This window comes from Colius striatus, chromosome 8 (genome assembly GCF_028858725.1).
Source record: "Colius striatus isolate bColStr4 chromosome 8, bColStr4.1.hap1, whole genome shotgun sequence".
In the NCBI taxonomy this organism is placed as follows: Eukaryota; Metazoa; Chordata; class Aves; order Coliiformes; family Coliidae; genus Colius; species Colius striatus.
In genome coordinates this window covers 26,643,817-26,662,960 of record NC_084766.1, presented here as the reverse complement: position 1 = coordinate 26,662,960, position 19,144 = coordinate 26,643,817, and the positions used below count along the sequence as shown (strand labels likewise).

Below are 19,144 nucleotides of genomic sequence, written 5' to 3'. Positions count from 1 at the left end.
GAATAAAAAAAGTCAGCATTGTTTTCCAAAGCCACAGCATCACCACCAACTTTCAAGGGCAAAATACGGAGTAGAAGGTGAGTAAATACAGTACGTGCTGTACAATCTGATCCACAGATTCTCAAGAGAGCTCTGACCAAAGAACTGTTCATCTCCTTGATCCCTTCATTACTGACTTCCATCTTTTTTCCTCTGTTGACCAAAACTGAAGATACACGTTTTCTTTGTTTGGCCTTTAAACTAATATGATGTTTCCTTTACATCCGTCCGTCCTGAGAGGAGAGTCAGTCTATTCCACATAACTTCTCTTTTCCTTTGAAGAGTGGGCCAAAGCATTCCATATTCATGACTACATTAAAAACACTTTGCCTGAGGCCTGCATTTCTTGATGTACTATAATGAGTTCAGGACCCCAGCTGTCTGCATGGGGATTTAGAACACTGATATTTAACAGTAAATTATAAGGCAGAATATGTCATTTTACTGATTTTGCTGAGGTAGCACATTTATAATGGTACACTCTGCAGCCACTAAATAAAGGTGGGTAGAACACATCTTTCTGTGCAGACACAGTCTCCAGGTTACCACGCTCTGGCCCTAGCAGCTTCAGCTTTTGGATGCCAGTCTCTGCTTTTAACCCATTACTGGATCTCCCTACTGTCACTTCTCTTGCTAGCATCTAATAATAGACTGGAGCAAACTGCAACATATTCTTAGCCTGCTTGTAGAAGTCATCTTGCAGCGTTAACAAGCCCTACAAAAAGCAAAACAGCTAATAAACCCAAAATGTTCTGCAGTTAACCCTTTGGAAGTCTCTCCCCAAGCCAAGTAGTCCTGTCTGGTTTGCCTGGGACTGTAATTGGTAAGCGAGCCCTCCCTGTCCCTGGGGATCTCTATTAGGCTCTCGGTACCTTTTCTGTACCACAGGCAGAAGCAAGTGGTTGCATGGATCTCATGCCCAGCTGGGACTAAAACCACAACAGCACCTGATGGCAACTGTCTCAGCACCACAGACCTGTCCCTGAACATGCTGCTTTGCCATATTTCTTTCTCCATGTTTGTTCCCTGGAATTATGGTTAATTTGGGTTGTTCGTAGTCTGTCAGACTGCTGAGCACCATCAGAATTTGCCATAGTTTTGGGTTTTTTTTTTCCTCTCTCCACACAGAAGATTAAAAGAAGGAAAAAAAGAAGAAAGAAAGACAGAAGCCTTTCTTGTGACTACTTTTGATTCAAACAATCCTGTCCTCACTCTGCTATACTAGCATCTAGGATGGCTTCAAAACACACCCAACTGCAAAGTTCTGATCCTGTCATTTTCTTGCTTGGAAAAAAACATTCATTCCTTCATCAGCTGCAAGACACCATCAGAACACAATGCTCTGACTGAATTCTTTGTACTTCACTTCTCTGATTTCACCTGCATTTTGCCATGCATATCAAGGCTTCTGAGATATGGAGTAGAACAGAAAATAAGTGTTCTTCTGCTCAGGCTACGGTTTCTGTCAGCTTTACTCCCTGCTTCAGCCTTTAGCATAATTGAGGCTAGGACCTAGGATAAGTATGAGCCTACTTCAGAAGGCCAGAGGATTATAACCACACACTCTCCTAGCATATCTAGTCTAAATTGGAAGCCATTACTAGCTGGTCGCTGCAAATGTGACTCCAGTAGGGATAAGTGGGTAGGGTTTTAAGTTCGGTGCTTTGGCAGTAGTGCTGTGTAAAGATGAGCACAGTTTGCACCAAGTAACTGCCTCTTCACTTCAGAGACCACACTTTGTTTTAGCCTTTATAGTGCCTCACCATTCTCTGCACAATCAGACCACTGACTAATCGCTGCCTGGAAAGAGGAAGGAAAAAGTGTGTTGAAAGATACTGTTTGCTTTTTATTTCTTTTAAAGATGTCAGTATTACAATTTTTAAGCCAAGCAACAGAGTCAGTTCAGAGACTGCCCAATAGTGAAGCCTGCAAAGAGATGGAGATAATGGCACATAATCTCTGAGTAAAGCCAACGATTTCCTTTACACGATATACATGGCCAGCACTGACTTTCCATCTCCTACATGAAGCCAGCACATCCTCCTCCTTTTGACAGTAGTGGAGTTCACAGATTTCTCAGCCTTTTCAGCACAGACTTATTCCCCATTATGAAATGCAACCACAGCAGAGCCCTAACCAAGTTACACCAGATTCCCACAGATCATACTGAAAAGAAGCACTGACACTTCAGAGAGCATGTGCCTGCTGGCACCTCAGAGCCCATAATCACATGCTTCAGGGCTGTTCTTCAAATAGAGCTGCAGGTAACTTTTGAATATCTGTGGGTCAGTCATTGTAGCCTTGACAGCAGGGTCCTCCTTCATGGCCTCCATCCAGTGTTGGAGCTTTGGGGCATGACTCAAAGAACTATGGAAAAAAGAAAGAGATCGAGTAACAAAAAAAGGAATCTTGAAGGACATCAAGGAAGCAAAAGAACTTGAGCAGTTCCAGTTTGCTGCTTGTTTTGTGTTCTTCCTTTCAGTATAATGTTCATCTCAGAATAGCTGACTGAAATATGTATCGTAGAAGACAGACTACCCAGTGGACAGTGAAAGAGCTCTTACACAGCTTGTGCACTCAGCAAAGCAGAGCAAAAACACAAACAAGCACTTAACGTGCAAGATATCAGCATGGTTTTACTTACATTATACCTGCTGCTGCAAAAAAAAAACAACCCAGCTCTTATTCACGGCCTGCTCTGACTTGAGGGCAGAGGCTTGTGCACCACTGCCTCCCTCTGGCATGCTTTGCTAACGGTGATTCTTGAAACAAATGCTGTGTCCAGTGGCTGAGTTCTCCTCCTCGACTCCGAAACCTCTTCTCTCTTCTCCCTTACCAAGACAAGCTGTGCAATTTGTACTACCCACTGACCTCTTCTGAGGAGACTGAGGATTTAACTAACAGACTAAATCCATAAACTCACTCAGACACACTTAAAAAAAACAACTGTGTGGCAAATTAAAAACTTCACAGTGTAATCTGTTATTTTCATTCTATTCTGGCAGAATGTCCCAAGTATTTTGCATTACAATTTCTATCTCACCATTCCATCAGTAAAGCCCTCGTTTTACAGGGCCAGAAGTTTCAATGCTAAGGTTTCCCCGAATTTATCTTGTTCTTAAGGATGCTTCACACACCAGGCTGAGAGTAACTGTTCTATACTCATGCCCCACTTTTTGCCTCTCACTTCCTCATACCAGCTGACTCTTTGGTTTTATAGCTGGCTTAAAACAAGACTATTCTCCTTTGATATAACTTCCTTATGTATTGATATCGTGGTAATTGAAGCATTTCAGGACAGAACAGAGCAAGAAATGTATTTACTTATTAAAAAATGCTATTACAACAAGGACGCATCTATCGGCTACAAGAAGGTAGGATACAGTTTAACCATCTCAAAACAAAGTAATCCTCCTTTGCCAGTCTAGAATTTTTGAAGAGTAATAGACAACTGCATTTCAAGTCTAAGGTTTTGGACCAAGAAATTTGAACCTAGGCTGCTGTACTTCCATCTCCCTTCAAATAAAGGCCATTTTCACGTTAGGGAAAAATAGTCCTGTATTTTTACCACTTCTTCCAGATCTGTTAAAAATATTTTGTAGGACAGTGAAATATGTCTGGTGAAAGAAAGGTTGTTTAAAGAAGACACCTCAACAACTCAGCACTCTTTTGAGAAGATGCTTCCCCCAAACTGTAACAAAACACAAACTTTCTTCAGTAGCTCCCAAGAGTGGCCCACAGCTACAGAATGCATGCAAAGAATAGCTACATACGCTGAGGCATTTCAGTACATCCTAGAAATTAGGCTAGGCACTCACTCTTTGAGCTGGAACGGTTCCAGACGTTCAAACCATGGCCAGATCAGGTAGTCAAGCATGGAAATTGAGTCCCCACCATAAAACACAGTGTTGCGTTTGGACAGAACCTGTGAGGGGCGAGAGATGACAACTGGCCTCAGAAGGACACTACAGAAACAAAATATTCCCACCACATAGTGCAATGTAGGTATACTTAAGGGATGAGACAGTAAGTAATGGGACCTGAGGAGAGTGGTATGAGGAAAGCATTTCTAACTTTACATCTAGACCTGGATTTACGTCCAGGTGCAAAGCGAACAAGTAAGTGTAATATCCCCATTCACCAGAAAGAGATCCCTGCTCAGAACAGAAAGTAGGGCCACAAAGGATGCAGTAAGTTTTCCTGTGACATTTAATGTTGGATACATTTCAAGTGCCATGGCCACCCAAGTTCAACATGCTTTAAGGAACCTTCAGAGCTTTGTCTCTTTCCCGAGACTAGTCCCTCTGTTTTCAGGCACTTTGGCACTTCAAAGGTGAAAGTCAGACCAATCAAAAAGACAAATCTTTGTCTTTTTGGACACACAACACTACTTCTATAGCATTTATTCCTTGTCCCCTATCCCTCATGATCTAGTAGAATTTTTAAAGCAGTCCTTCAGGAAGCATCAAGCTGTTTGATTTACCATGTGTCTGGCAGAATATAACCCAGCAGTTACACAATAGCAGAAACAGGAACACAGTCCTCACTATCAAGTAGTGGCAAACTAGACACGGAAGGGTTTCATAGCACTTCCCTTCTTCAATATCTCTTGCAATAGGTTGAGTGAAGTTTGCATGGCTTGTTTTTTTCTTCCTTCATCAGCTGACTTTCAGCTGCTGTTGCAAAGTCTTCCAAGGTATAGTAAAATAGAGACTGAAAGAGTAATAAGTCTTTAATAATGTTAACAAAGCAGGAAGAAGGTCAATTCTTCCTTATTGTTTAATACCTCTTTATTTCAGGGAAGTGAAACACACATAGCTTCCCCCTAAGAACTCAAGTATTTGTCATCTGCACTACTCCAGTATCAGCCTGATTAGACAGACAAGACTAATCTGAAAATAATTTAATTTTGGCATCTTCAGGGGGTAGGGAAGCAGAATGCACAGGACTGTTAGGAGAATTAATAAAGTACTAGAAAGCTATTGCTAGCTTTGCACCAGAAGAGAAACACCTGATGGAACACTTCTTGACTGAGCCACACAAGCATTAGTCATGGCAGCTAAAGACACAGAAGGAATGGGTTTACAATAAAGGCAGGTCTGAGAGCTGTTCAGACTAGCCAAGAAGCACTACCAACACAGACTGTGACGTTTCTACTACAGCAAGGCCATCTGACATTTCCTGGACCTCTACTGAAGTTGCATTACATCACTATAGCAGAACATGACTAAGGACTAGATTTCTGCAAGGGACAGACTACATTCTGCTTCCCTCTGCAATGATAAGCTTTCAAATGAAAAAGATTTATACCATTGCTGGTGGATCTGCCCTGATTTCAGCAGAGCTACAGCACAGGTGCTCTTCAGCAGCTCTGACTCCTCGGCACTTGCTCTTACAACATGCTGTAAGCTCTCTTTACATTTAAAACAGAACAGAAGCATCTAAGCCAACAGCAGTCAGACAGAATTCCAGAAGAACTCCACAAGTCCACACAACCTTCATCATACAGGTGAAGTTCAGTTTAGCTACTTGGAATATACTTTAATGGTGGTGTTGTGTATCCTAGGCTAGGGGGATTAAATTGAAAGATTCTTTACTGCTGTAACTACCAACTAAACCAGAAGAGATCTAGCTCCAAAGGCCAAAGCATGAAAGAAAAAAGGCACCATACAATGACTGGTAACCTGCCAGTACCAACACTCTTACCTCTTCAAGTTTGCCAAACTTTTCAACAATCTCTGCTTTCAGTGCTGTGGTATCCTGTCCATCTTTGAGTGCCACAACATACTTGAAAATCACAGGTGTTACCTATACAAAGGAAAGTAGAAAGTTTTTACTGTTCCTATTATAATAACACAAGAAAGTCATTCAGAGCTTAAAACATTAAATTAGATGTTACGATATTAGATGGAAGTTAAATCTTAAGGACTTAACTTTAAAGAGTTAAATAAAGTCTATTAATAAATATCTCTTATCCTTCAGAAAAGACAAGCAAAGGCTTAACGGAAGAATGAATGCAAATACTAATGAATTTTAATCCTGTTAAGAAGAGGAAAAGAATGAAAAGAAGGGCATGTTTCCCCTTTGCACACATTACTGAAAGAGTAACAGAAAATGTAACAAGATATAGAGTGGTTCTCTTTTCCCAGGTACATGCTTCTGAAATCCAAATGCACTTTTGTCGTGGTTTGACATGACAGCTGTTTCTGGTGAGGAAGAAGGGGCTGTAAAGATGGCTCCTGTAAGAAGTTGCTCAAAACTCTCTCCAGCTCTGAGTCAGACCCATTTCTGGGGCTGAGCCAATTAAACACCTCCACAATCACTTTTTATGAAGAAGCCAGAAGAGGGGCTTCCTGTTTCTTCCTGCTTCTGTCCCTTCTTCTTCTCCGGCTGGTAGTGGTGCAAGGAGAGGGAAAAGAGAGAGAAACAACCATGCGGACTCCACAGTCAGTGAGGAAAGAGTGGAGGTGTGCTGGAGAAGAGACTCCCCTGCATTCTTACAGAGGGGACTGGTGAAGCTGAGATTTGTTTGCATTTTGTTAAAGACCCCGTATCAGTGGCAGACTCATTTTGCTAAAGAAGAACCCGAGCCAGGGGCCATGACTATGGCCAGAGGAGGCTGTGTCCCATGGGAGGGACCTAATATTCACAGAAGCTCTAACTGTGGGGAAGAATTCATGACAAAGAAGCTCATTAAAATTATGCCCAGAAGAGGCCAGATCCTGAGGCAGGGATCCTGTATCTGCAGAAACTGCAACTGTGGTGAAGAATCCATGCCAGAGATATTCACCAAGGACTGTGTCCCGTGTGAGGGACCCTGTATCGGCAGAAGCCGCAGCTGTTGGGAACAATCCACACCAGAGAAGTTCGTTAAGGTCTGTGTCCTGGGGGAAGGACCCCGTGTTGGAGCAGGGGAAGAATGCCAGGAGCCATCCTCATCTGAGAAGAGCAGCAGAGCCCATCTGTGCGAGACTGACCACATCCCCCATTCCCTGCCCTCCTGAGCTGTTGAGGGGGGAGGAGGTAGAGATATTGGGAACAGTGAGCTGGGCCCAGGAAGAAAGGAGGGATGGGGGAGGGAGATCTTAAAGTGTTGGTTGTAATTTTCCCATGAACCTACTCCCTTTTTGCTTTTATTCCGTTCTGTTTCTCGTAGAATAAACTTTCCTACTTTCCTCTCTAAGTCAAGTACTGGAGTCTGTTTTGCATGGAATTGTAATTGGCAGCGAGCCCTCCCTGTCCTTGTCTCAATCCACAACAATCTTGCTTATCTTTTTACTCCCACTTCGCTGGGGCCTCTGTCATCCTAACAAGGGTGGGGGTGAATGGGGGGCACCGAGAGAGAGACTGTCGTGGTGCTGCTGTGCTGGCTGGGCCAAACCACGACAACTTTAATTAGCAGCATTTAAAGTACTTAAAGAAAGAGACCCCAAATAACCCCTCCAGTTATTTAAATGTTTTTCCCAGATGCAAGACCTGCCTTAAAAGATGAAAGCAGCATTGGAAACACAGCTGCAAGTTTTGCTGCTATGGTAATGCAAGAAACACAGCCACACTCTGATCAGGCAGTACCTTTGAGAAGTGTTCCAGGAGCATCTTCTGAAAGGCTCGCTCATATGGGTCTGAAGGCATCAACTTTTTCCCTGGAAATGCTTCATCCAAATATTCACAAGTGATTGGGGACTCATAGATCAGCTGGCCCTTGCTGGTCTCAAGAACAGGAACCAGCCCAAAGGGGTTCTTCTCAAAGAACCAGTCAGGTTTGTTCTTCAGATTGATGTTGATTACTTCATGGCTAAAAGAATGAAAGAAACAAGACTCGCTCCTGTTCTGGTTTAGTAAGCAGCAGCTTTTGGCTTAGTAACAGGGGGAGGGGGTTGCAGTGAAGACCCGGTAAAGAGTTTGCGGACTCTCCCCCGGCTCCTGGGTTCACACCCACCTCCGGCCCGGCTGGGCCAATCTGGCGCCTCTGCCATCACTATTTAGGGGACGGGAATTTGGAATGCAAGGCAGGAGGTGTAAGAGTGATACAAGATGGAGGTGACCAGGCAGGCCCTTCAGCCAGAGAAGGAGGAAGGAAGGAGAAGCGATAGACCGGAGACCCCTCTGCAAGCCGTGGCGAGAATGCAGCTGTACCCCTGCAACCTATGGAGATCCACGGCAGGACCGAGAGTTACCAGCAGCTCCATGTGAGTGAGCCCGGACGGGCGAGGGACTGTGTGGGGAGACGGCCATGGCCCAGGCCGTGCTGGAGAGCCTGCAAGCTGCAGAGCAGCCCCACAGAGAGGCAGAGAGGAGCTGCAGCCTTTGGGATAAGTGCGCGTCGGAGCAGCCCGTGCAGGGCTGCCATGCGTGTGAGTTACCCCACGGACTCGCAGGGAGGACTGGTGTGGAGTTCACCCATCCTGAGGAGGGACAGATGGCAGAAGCTATCGGGAACAGACTAACTGAAACCCCCACTGCCTGCCCCCCCGAACCGTTCAGGGGGGAACAGGGTAAAAACTCCGGGATCAGGGCTCTGAGCCAGGGAAGAGGGGAGGGGTGGCAAGAAGGTGTTCTTAAAAAGGCTGGTTGGACTCTTCATTGATATATTACTCTGTGTTGTTTCATTTTGGTTATGTTTTGGGTTTTTGGGGGTATGTTTTAGCTGATGTTGCATTAAATTGTTTTTCTGTTTTCTTCCCCAAACCGAGTGGCCTGGTCCGTTATTAAGCTCTCCCTGCCCTTGAGCAATCCTCAGCCTCTTCGGTACTCGAGGCTAATCGTGGTCTTTGTTCCCTGATGGGCCTAAACCACGACAGCTCCATACCGTGCTGAAATGCAATCATCACACCTCAACAACTACAGAACTTGAGAGGCTGAATCCTCATTCCCCTGCTTTCCCTGAAGTTCTTTGCAGGACTAAACATTTCAAAAGTACAAATACTGCCAGGAGGCACTTCTTTTTGCTGGAAGGAATCAGTACTGACTCACAATCAGTTGCTTATTAAGCTCATAAGACACATAAAGAGTCTACACAACAGAGGCAGCCCTTACAGCCATGCTAAAAACAAAGGTCAAGCTCAGAATGCAGCACTCTGATCACGTACAGGTTCAGGGACATTCTAAAGAAAAGGCATTTGATTGCAAATGAAGTACACTCCAATTAAGAAATATAGACAGCTTTAATCTGATCTTATACCAAAGAGCAAATCAGGAGAGCATCCTACCTACTAACCTTTCCCACCTAGAACAGGTGTTTAGGCTGAAAGCAAATAGATATTGATAAAGAGACATGTGAAATGTCTGTTGCATTAAAAAACCCTAAGTTATATGCTGTGTTATATGTATGATCCCAGAAAGCACCAAGTAATCCCACGGGTCTGCTAAACACAGCTGAACCTTCAGAATAACTAAAAGGTTACCAGAAGGCAACTACTATGTTCAGGTAGCCATAAAACCTTTCAAAGTCACTACATTAAAACAAGCTTCCAGCTCCCAAATGAGCCCAATGACACTAACTAAAGGCAGAACTAAACTGACCTGAAGTTTTAACATATCTACTCTTTATAAAAAAACAGCCACAAGACAAACCAACCAACCTTTCAACTTGCTGCCAGGAGAATTAGGTAGTAAGTATTCACTGAGCTATAACATGAACCCCCAGCCCTGTGCTGGTTAACAAACTATTGGCAGGCCTGCGATTTGCTGAGAATCAGAAAAAAGGTGGAAAAAAGATGTTACTTTGAAGCTACAAACTGAAGGAAGCATTAGTCTCCATTTCAAAACACTGAAATGGCCTAGGTCTCTTGAAAAAGAAACAAACATGAGTGCTGATATTCCATTGACTTGTCTTCTCATTCTTGTGCTGCAACATCACAGGAACACCATACATTTTCTCTTCTCAAAAGGCCACTCGCTACTGTGTTTTGCTTAGTGATATAACAGAAACACTGAATATTCATATCTCCCTGAACTGTCACTGCAGCTAAAATCAAAACTAAACTAAACAACAGTATATTCTGAGGCTCTACTCACTTTTACCCAGGACAAGCTCAAATGTTATGACTGCAAACATTCACGGTGATAGGTGATGATAAACCCCCAAAAACTCAGCTCATGGTTTTCCTCTATGGATTAACTTTGGGTGTTTAAATAATTGCTTTCATACACAGACTACGTATTTCCCACCTCACCAAAACACACCTCTCCAAAAAATAAAAGTCTTAAGTAGTTAAGGCTTTATGGCAAAATCACTGACAGAAACCCTGTTTCGTTCAGTTCTTTCGGGGATGTTCAAGAACCATCCAAGATACAGAGGTAGAAGGGAAGCTTGAATAGCTCTGCGGGCCCTGACAGACCCCCGTGGCAGCGCGGGGTGCAGCCGCACCGTGGGGAGGAGATCAAAGAGAGCGGGGAAGGGCGGCCGCAAGGAGCCTCTCCCCGCAACACACCAGCCACCGGGAGGCCTCACCTGATGCCCTTGGCGCGGAGGACGAGGCGCGTCCGTTGGGCGAAGGGGCAGAACCTCATGCTGTACAGCCGGATCACCCCCTGGGGCACAGGTCCCGGGGCCGAGCTGCCTGAGGGGAGAGGAGATCGTTACAGCCGTTGCTCGCCCGCGCCCTCTCCGCAGGCCGCCTCGCCTCCGCTGAGGCCATACGGCAGCCCACCTTACCCTTGCCCAGACTACGAGAGTGCTCGCCGGCCATAACGCTACGCTGTCCTAAGCTCGCTGTGCTATGCTATGCGGCGCGTCTCAGCACCCAGCCGCCGCCAGCCCCACCCACGGCGAGGGCGGCAACCACCGTCCCTCAGTGGGGCGCGGAGGCCGGGGCTTGACTGTCCTGGGCGGCCCCTTGCCCCGGGCGCTGCCGCGCCCTACCTCAGGGGACTGGCCCCCACAGAGAGGGGAAAGCTTGGGCTGCAGTGAGAGCAGCGGTGCGTACACCTCCATGGTCCCTCCCTGAGCTGGCTGCTCTCCGAGCCGAGGGCCTGCCCCGCTGGCTGGGACAGGCGCCATTAAGCTGCTCTTAATGCTGTCTCCTCTTTATAACCGCTGCAGAACCCACCCCAGCTGGCACTCCCATTGAAATGGGAAACCTCTGACAAAGCAGCACTCTGTAGGCTTGTTTTTCAAGTAGTGCCTGATGAAACCTCTCTGCTTCCCTCACTGTCTTCTCCCATTGCAGAAGCACTGAATCTCCTATTGACCTTCAAAGTCTGATCCAATCCCACCTTGAGAATAACAAAGAGAGCTTCTCTCACCTACAGCTATTCTGCTTCATGACAAAAAAAACCCCCCTAACCTAGCAGATAAGGAGGAACAGCAAATGTTTGATTTGTTACATTGACTGCTTTGCAATCATAGGAGTCACATGTTCTGCAAGTGTGACCAACAAGAGCACCAGTATGTGTGTAGAGAAGAGAGAACTGAAGTAGAGACTGAAGTCCTTTCCATCCCTTTTACTCCCTCCTCACTTGAGGTGAGAGCACTGGGGTCTTCCTTGTACCAGCTTTTCCTGGGGTATAATATTGATCTCACAAGTAAAATGTTTCCCTTTCTGAGGCACCTCATATTTTCACTCAGCTTTCAGGTCAAACCTGCATGTTACCAAGAAACAGAACATTTGCAGAGTTGGGGCAGACATAGGCCAAGGGGAGGGATGGTTCTGGCCCTCCTGCTGATGCACATGTCTTGGTCAAACCCCCAAGGCTAATGGAGGAGCTGGAGCTTCTGCAGTCTCATCATCACAACTGTGCTTACACAGTTTTCCATGTTGGTCACTTTTGGTTTGGTTTTGTCACTGGAGCTGGACCTCAGGCATCCTGTCACAATGGCCAGTATTTCTGTGGTGAACTCTCCTGCAAACACTGAGATGGCCACTAGTAAAGTGACCATGAACCTGACACCATTATCCATTTGAACAGAAAAACTGCTTGCTTTTTTTTGCTAAGTCATTGCAGTTTGATCACATGATTAACAAGCAGCTCAGGAGTGAAGGGAGTGGTAATGCATTGCATGAGCCTGCCATGCCCTGGGCAAAGAGAAGCTGTATCTAACGTGTCCTTTATCCACAAAATAATTTCTCCTGCCATTAAAAAACAAACAAACAAACAACCAACCCTGTGTTAGATGACACATTTCTCATTCTTCCAAGCACCTGCCTGGAAAGATTTAGCAATATTTCAGGTCCTGGAAAAAGAGAAAAATTACCAGTGAAGTAAAATACAGTCTGCTAACTCACAGCCCAGAGACCAGCACATAGTAGCTCAAAGCTACATCAACTGTGTGTTAACAGCAGCCCCTCAAAGGCATAATGGAAAATTAGAACCCATTGCCTCATCCTGTTTTGGTTTTGTGTGGCACACAGAGCATCTGTGAAGTGGTCTGGTTCATGCTTGTCCTGCTGCCACTAGGCAGGTGTAACATTCTCCATCAGTGCTCTGTGACACCACGACTACATAGCAGTATCACAAAACCACAGGCAGCCACTGCACAGATAGGTAATAATAAACACAGGCAAGTGAGACACTGTAAATAATTAATCTCTCTTTAAGAGAGGAAAAGGGAAATAGTGTTGCTAATTTTGCTTTTAAAACACTCACAGGTTCTTACTGTGTTATCACACTAAAAGCTTTAAGTATATAGCGAAAGATTGTAGATGTACTTTCCGGTCTTTCCAGCGGTGACCTTTTCACCTCTCCTCGTAGCTTCAAGACTACGGTTTCAAACATTCCAAGAAGAACTGCAGTACCCCATGAAAGAAGAAACATGAGAAGTAGTGGGAGTATGGGAACTGTCTCAATAAGGGAGGCTACCTATTTTCTAGGCACAGCAGCAGCAATGGCCGAGGTTAGAGGCCATGGATATCACTGACTCTCAGGCAGAATGATCCCCCAGGTCAGTGCCTGTGTGAGAACGGCTGATCGTGCTGCCTAGACCGCCTCGCAGCACCTCGTACTTGAGCGTGTCCCACCCAGAACAACGCCACATGCGCTTTCCCTTCGCGCTGCTGGCCCTTTAAAGACCCGCCGTGCTCATTGGTTGGCCAATCAGCGGGCTGCTTCTATCCTGGCGGGAGGCGTGGCGTTGGCGAATAGCAGAAGCTGTTCTTGTCGTTAAGAGACGCGCGTACACCAGCCGCAGGTGCCGCGGGACGGATGGAGCCGGCCGCTGGGGCCCCGAGCGCGGGCCCGGCCGGGGAGCGGCCTCCGGCTGAGGCCCCGCAGAGCCACTGCCGCTCCTCGGCTGAGGAGGCCGCGCTGGAAGTGAGGTGGGGGCCGGCCGGGACAGCCCGTGCTCCTGAGCCGCTGTTCCATGTGCCCTGTTGTGTGCCCCTGGTGCTGGGCCCGGTGCCCTGTTGTGTGTCTCCGGTGCACAGCTCCTCTCACGTTAGATCAGGTCTATGCAGCCGTCAGAGAACAGGGCAGGTCTCGCAGGGGAAGGAAGGAAGGAAGGAAGGAAGGAAGGAAGGAAGGCAGCTATGCTGGGTCTGTGTTAGGGCAGCCGGCATTTGGAAGAGAGAGAAAGAAGCACTTGTACTGCAGCATAAGGCAGGGGTTGAGCCATTGGTGGATTTGGATAGAACTTAGGTTCTCTGCCCTTTGCACAGGGACACCCTGGAGAGTAAGGTACTGACTAGCTTTAAGGTGGAGCTTGATGAATTAGTAAGAAGTGGGGCATGAGTTATCTTTTCCTTTACAGTAGTTCTGTCAACCCAGAATCCTGATGAACACTGAGCATGCTTTTCTTCTCAGTACCTGGCTTTGTGAACTCATACAGTTCATTTCTGTTCATGAGTATGTTTCTCTTGTGTTTTACTCAGACTATTTCAACCTCTAGAGTTTCCCTAGCTGTTCTGTACTGCTTAGACTTCACCGCCATTATCCCATGCCTTGGCTCTTCATTTTCCTGGTGTTCTAAGTCCTTACTCCTGCCTTTCTTTCTCAGCATCTTAACCCACATATCAGACTTTCAGATTTCGAGTTCCCACAAACATTACCCACATTATAGATAGAAAAAGACTTATCTTCTCAAGCTTTTGGCATTCCAACAACTTGCTTTTTTGTTCTGAGCAGCTAGGAGCTATAGATGAATTAAGCCCTTCCTAATCCATCTTGATGGAGACTTTCACAGCAATCTGCGATGTTTAGACATTTTTGCTGTGTAATGGGGCAGATGTTTAAATTTGTACATTGTATGTATTTAAGTTGTCATCAATGCTTATGGCTGGTATGGGACATAGGTCCACAGTCACAGGTGCAGCACTGTGTAGTGGAACAGAAATTATTTGTTTTAGTAATAGGAGAAACTGGTTTCATCCTTAAATGCTCTGATACTTGACGGTGAAAAAGATATCATCTGAAGTATGTCATTGCTATTCAGAAGGGTCCTTGTGCAAACTGGTATTACTTGTTTCTACTTTGTGAAAAAAAAATATTAAATGAAAATATGCAATTTTTAAAAAAGTATTTAAACTCTATGGAATGGGAAGCAAAACACATTTCCATAAAATAGAACAACTCAAAGTTTACCTTTCTTATGAATGGATGTTGGTAATAGATGTATGTATATCAGCTTTAGAAGTGACACAATTGTTTTGCAGTGGGCAATTGGAACGCTGTGATTTGTGTCTCCAGAAAACACAGAACTCTGACAAAACTGAGGGTTTCATGTAATCAGTTTTGTATGAGCTAGCATTGTTCAGTGGCAAAATGCTCTGTAAAGAAGTTTTCAAGCAGCTCTAATTACTTTACCCTATCTATATTTCATCAGCTGGTAAAGTGTATGACTGAAATACTTGTGACACAATGTTTATACAGAACTGGGAACAGGCACAGCATGGAAAATATGTGGGTGAGCTATGGCTAATTATCTGACCCAGAGTATACTGTATCAGTCATAGCTGACATCAAGTAACAACCCAAATCCTTGTCCCTCTATGCCTTTACTGGTTCTATAAGGATAATAAATTGTCCTGTCATCCTATAAATTTATCCCTGCATACATATTTTCTAGACTTCATTTTACCTCTGTGTACAGAAGTTAAAAATGCTTCATCTCCACTGATTCAAATCTGCTGTTGGAGAAAAGCACTGAGCTGGTCTTGTCAGCATGTTCGTAAAGGTCTGGTTATGTGCCATGGCACATCATACATCTAGTTCTTGTGTAAAAGGTCTGGAAAAACATTCATCAGCTGAAATGTCACATCTGTTGCCATGGCATTCAGTTCATTTGCATGAGCACGTGGGTGGTGTGCTCCCACGCTCCTCTGACTGCACTTCTCTGGTGTGTAGCAAAAGAGGCCAAGAGCAGAAACTACTTAGAGAAGATAACAAGAAGTTATTGCTGGACATAAATATCTTAAGACCAGTCATGTAGAAATATTACTAAATGAGAATGTTGAGGCTGTGGTACAATCTTCTAGCAAGGGTACAGCAGATCAGCAGCTGAGTTGATCTTATGACTGCCTTATGTTCATGAAAGGAGCATAAAAATGCTGCTTGCAATTGCAGAGAACAAAGATCTCTTCTAGTCAAATGCTGTATTTGGAAGGAGAGAAGAGTTTCTGACTAGAAATTGGAAGAGAAGGTGCTAACAACAGTGTTGTACACAGAGGATAAGTGTTGCAGTACTGAAACTTTTCTGCCATGGTGATAGCAAGCCCAAGCATAACATGTGGCTTGCTCAAACATCTTCACTTAGTGGCAAATGCAAATCCCTTTGGTAAGAGGCCCCTGGATGTTTATCCACACACTTTCTGAAAGATAAAAACATCTACAGGAAGTTGTGAATTTGTTGCTGTGTTGTCAGGTCATAAGCTGACTCCTCTTTAGTAATTTATTTCATTCCTTATGTAACACATGCTGTTTACATTCCAAAGTGTCACCAGATTAAAATACTGGTATCGTTAAAGCAGAGCAATCGTCCTGACTAGGTTCATATAAACACAAGCCATGCCTCTGTATTTTTTATTTTATGGGGATGAGATGAACTATAAAAGTGTAAAAAGATTAAGCAAACACTATTGGGTCTCCAGAACTGATTGTACCTGTGTAATTCTTTCAGATTAAGGGTATGCTATTACTGTGATACATGAGTACAAGACCAGAGACTATGAACTGGCTAGCTTCATTTTTAGTGAAAACAGAAAGACATAGAAGCATCTCTCTGTCCTTACGCCAGTTCGTTGTGCTCTATCAAGATAAGATTAACCCTATGTGTTTGGAAACACTCAACAAGTGATTCATTTTACTAGATCTTGAAGTTATTGTGGATTTGCAATGTTAGTGTGAGGATGAGTCTAACAAATCCCAAGTATCAGTTTAGTGTAAGTTAGGCTGCACCGTTCCCTTTGTCAGAGTATTTTGAGAAATGTGTGTCTTTAATGTTTAACATTCGTTTGCTCTTTCTTAAGTTGGGTTCAGGGATCCTCAAACAAGAACTTTGGCTTTATAAACAATCACACTATCTGCTACCCTTGTGACAATTACATCCTCTTCCTGGATATGGAAACAAAGAAGACAACAGTGCTGCAGTGTCAGAATGGCCAAGTGGGAGCCTTTGCAGCAAATGGGAGCAGTGAAGTGCTGGCTTTTTCAGATCGAAAGCTGAATCCCATAATATATATCTACAGTTTCCCAGAACTGAGTAAACTGACAGAATTAAAAGGTAGCCGTGTGGGAACCCACTGCATTACCATTTCATTGAAACAATACTTAAATCATCTGGTTTCTGAAGGGTTTTTTTGATAATACTTGAAAAACAGTGTGCCAGGAAACTGTCTTGTGACAAGGTGCATGGAAAGGAGTGAAAGGAATTTTTAGCCTAACTGCTTTTACTTAGGCTTAAGCTAGGAGGAATATGATAATAGAAAATGGAACTGTTTTACATGGAAAGCAAATGGAATGAAATAGAATTAATTCTAGGAAAATATAGTCAGAGTAACAACAACAAAAAAGCAGAATGTGGTAGGCTCCTGGGCAGACTGCTGAAAGCTCTGTTGAAAAACCTGAGAAGTGAGAGGAAGGATTATTGCAGTTAAACTTTGGAGTGTGGGCTCTAAAGTATATCTTTGCCTGCCTCATAACATTTGTCTCCTTAGCTAAGGTTCTTATTCTATCCATGTTTCAGTTTCTTTACCATTTAAATAAGAATCATTCTACTAGCTTGTTTTATGTAAATCAATGAAATTATGACTGCAGAGATTTTCAGGGTATTTGGGGAAAAATACTTTACAAGTTCAAGGTATTATTGAAAAAAAAGAAAAAAATCCAAGCAGTGATATATAGGGAACATTTTTGTGATCAAATCAAAACAATAATCGGGGTGGAGGAAAGAACTCAGGGGCCTGAAGAATGTCTTTGAAGAGTAAAAATGGATAGAAAGGAACTAAGATGAGTACTGTCTCTGTGGTGAAAATATACAGTTAAGTCTGTGTCAATTAAAGACCATGTTCTTTATTTTTACATTTCAGGTGATGCTCAGCTGGACTACACTTTGCTTGCATTTAGTTTCACAGGCCCATATCTAGCCAGTTACTCTTCAATCCCGGAATTTGTTCTTTCAGTATGGTAAGAGGCAGAAACTGCCATAACCTCAGGATTTTAGTAATGATAGTAGATACTATTACAGATGCCTCTTTTTTATGCTTTGTGATGAAGAAGAATGTTTGCTGTCAACTCATTTCAGGAGATATATCTCTGTGTGTATCAGTAGAAACCAACAAGACAGCTTCACTGGCCTGAAGAGCTTATATGCACTTCTTGACTTACAACAGAAATAACACACATGGTTTAATGTGTTCTTTGTATGCACTTTACAAAAAATCCACCATCTTGAAAGACTTCTCTAGATTATTCTTAAAAATGGAAATATCAAGAAATGTTTAAATACTTTTAAGTAATGGCAATTTCTAGGGCCAAACAATTTAAACCCATTTGAATCACCATGAATATGACTCTTAACAGCTAATTGTCATAAAAGAACTACCCTAGATTCCAGTCAGAAAGAATTTAGTAACACTATAGAATTACCTTACAATATTAAGCTCAGAATTTGTAGTAACTTGAGCAGAGGTATGTGGATTTACTGTGAGATCAGGACCTTCATTTTTGCAATTGGTTTATGTTATGCATTCACTGTAGAAATGTATGTATACAGAAGAAAGAAATCTCAATGTTTAGTGTTCTTAATGTATCATTGCAGTATGATGATTGCACAGTTCATGTATTTTAAGCAGATAGTTTGCAATCAGAGGTACAAGAGATGTTTTGAAAGTTATGTCAGTCTCAAAATATAGAAAGCTTATGGATAACTAAAAGGTGTCTTTCATCTGAGATATTTTATCTCTAGATCTTTATTCTTTTCTATTCAAAGGAGAGGCTTAATGCCAAATTCTTTTTCAGGTACATGCACTATATAGTTTCAGACCTTAATACATTATCTGCTGTAAAATAGAGTACTGGCACTATCTGTTAGGTATGAGATGAAAATATGCTGACAGATCTTTAGGGATAGAGTTGCATTGACATCTTTTAAAGTCAGAATTGCAGCATATAGCTTTCTGTAATTTTAATGAGAGTTACTATGTGTATGTGGATACTTCTCATTTCTTGCATATGCTGCCAATATTAACCGTTGCCTTGTATCCTGCTGTGTTGCTGGGGGTGAATTTGTTACAGGCCAGAACAAGAGGATTATCCTAAATCCATTTGCAGCAGTGTATGCATTTTAGCTTTTTTCCTTCTCAGCACTAATGACAAATATATAAAGCTATAAATGTTATTTAGATTAACATTCAGATACATTGTCCAAGAAATTAAGAAACAGTTTTAACTATTTTCTTCAAATGATGTTAATCAGTTCTTGGACAGTACCTAAAAATGCAAATACAGTCATGAATTAATCTGGATAATGGAGAAATATGCAAATTAGAGGATGAGAACATAAAATAGGTTACACTGGACAAAAGAAAAGTCAGTGGAAAGCAGATTCCCTGCCTTGTGTCAGCTATACATAACACCCTCGCACGAATTCTGCCCTGTTTTGTGCTTGAGTTAATTAACGCAGGCATAGATTGTATATCTGCATTCACAACACAATTACTGTATTACCTAACTA

At 43.4% G+C, this 19,144-nt stretch overlaps 2 protein-coding genes across 3 annotated transcripts in view; one reads left to right on the top strand and one right to left on the bottom strand.

Annotated features, from left to right (window-relative positions):
- Positions 1 to 1,864: 1,864 nt before the first annotated feature.
- Positions 1,865 to 10,800, bottom strand: LOC104552989 (glutathione S-transferase omega-1-like). 2 transcript variants are annotated; one of them, XM_062001234.1, is made up of 6 exons: positions 10,697 to 10,800; positions 10,493 to 10,601; positions 7,612 to 7,834; positions 5,746 to 5,847; positions 3,858 to 3,964; positions 1,865 to 2,406 (listed from the first exon to the last, which is right to left on the bottom strand). In XM_062001234.1, the coding sequence occupies exons 1-6, from the start codon at positions 10,728 to 10,730 to the stop codon at positions 2,253 to 2,255; spliced, it is 729 nt and encodes a 242-aa protein (XP_061857218.1). In that variant the 5' UTR covers positions 10,731 to 10,800; the 3' UTR covers positions 1,865 to 2,252. The 2 variants fall into 2 exon arrangements, with proteins under 2 accessions (XP_061857218.1, XP_061857219.1); XM_062001235.1 differs by having other exon boundaries at positions 10,493 to 10,597; positions 10,697 to 10,773.
- A 2,382-nt stretch (positions 10,801 to 13,182) lies between these two features.
- Positions 13,183 to 19,144, top strand: part of CFAP43 (cilia and flagella associated protein 43) — a 48,625-nt gene continuing 42,663 nt past the window's right edge. The window contains exons 1-3 of the mRNA XM_062000725.1: positions 13,183 to 13,295; positions 16,440 to 16,693; positions 17,499 to 17,595. Coding sequence (XP_061856709.1) covers positions 13,183 to 13,295; positions 16,440 to 16,693; positions 17,499 to 17,595 — 464 coding nt within the window. The remainder of the gene's footprint in view (positions 13,296 to 16,439; positions 16,694 to 17,498; positions 17,596 to 19,144) is intronic.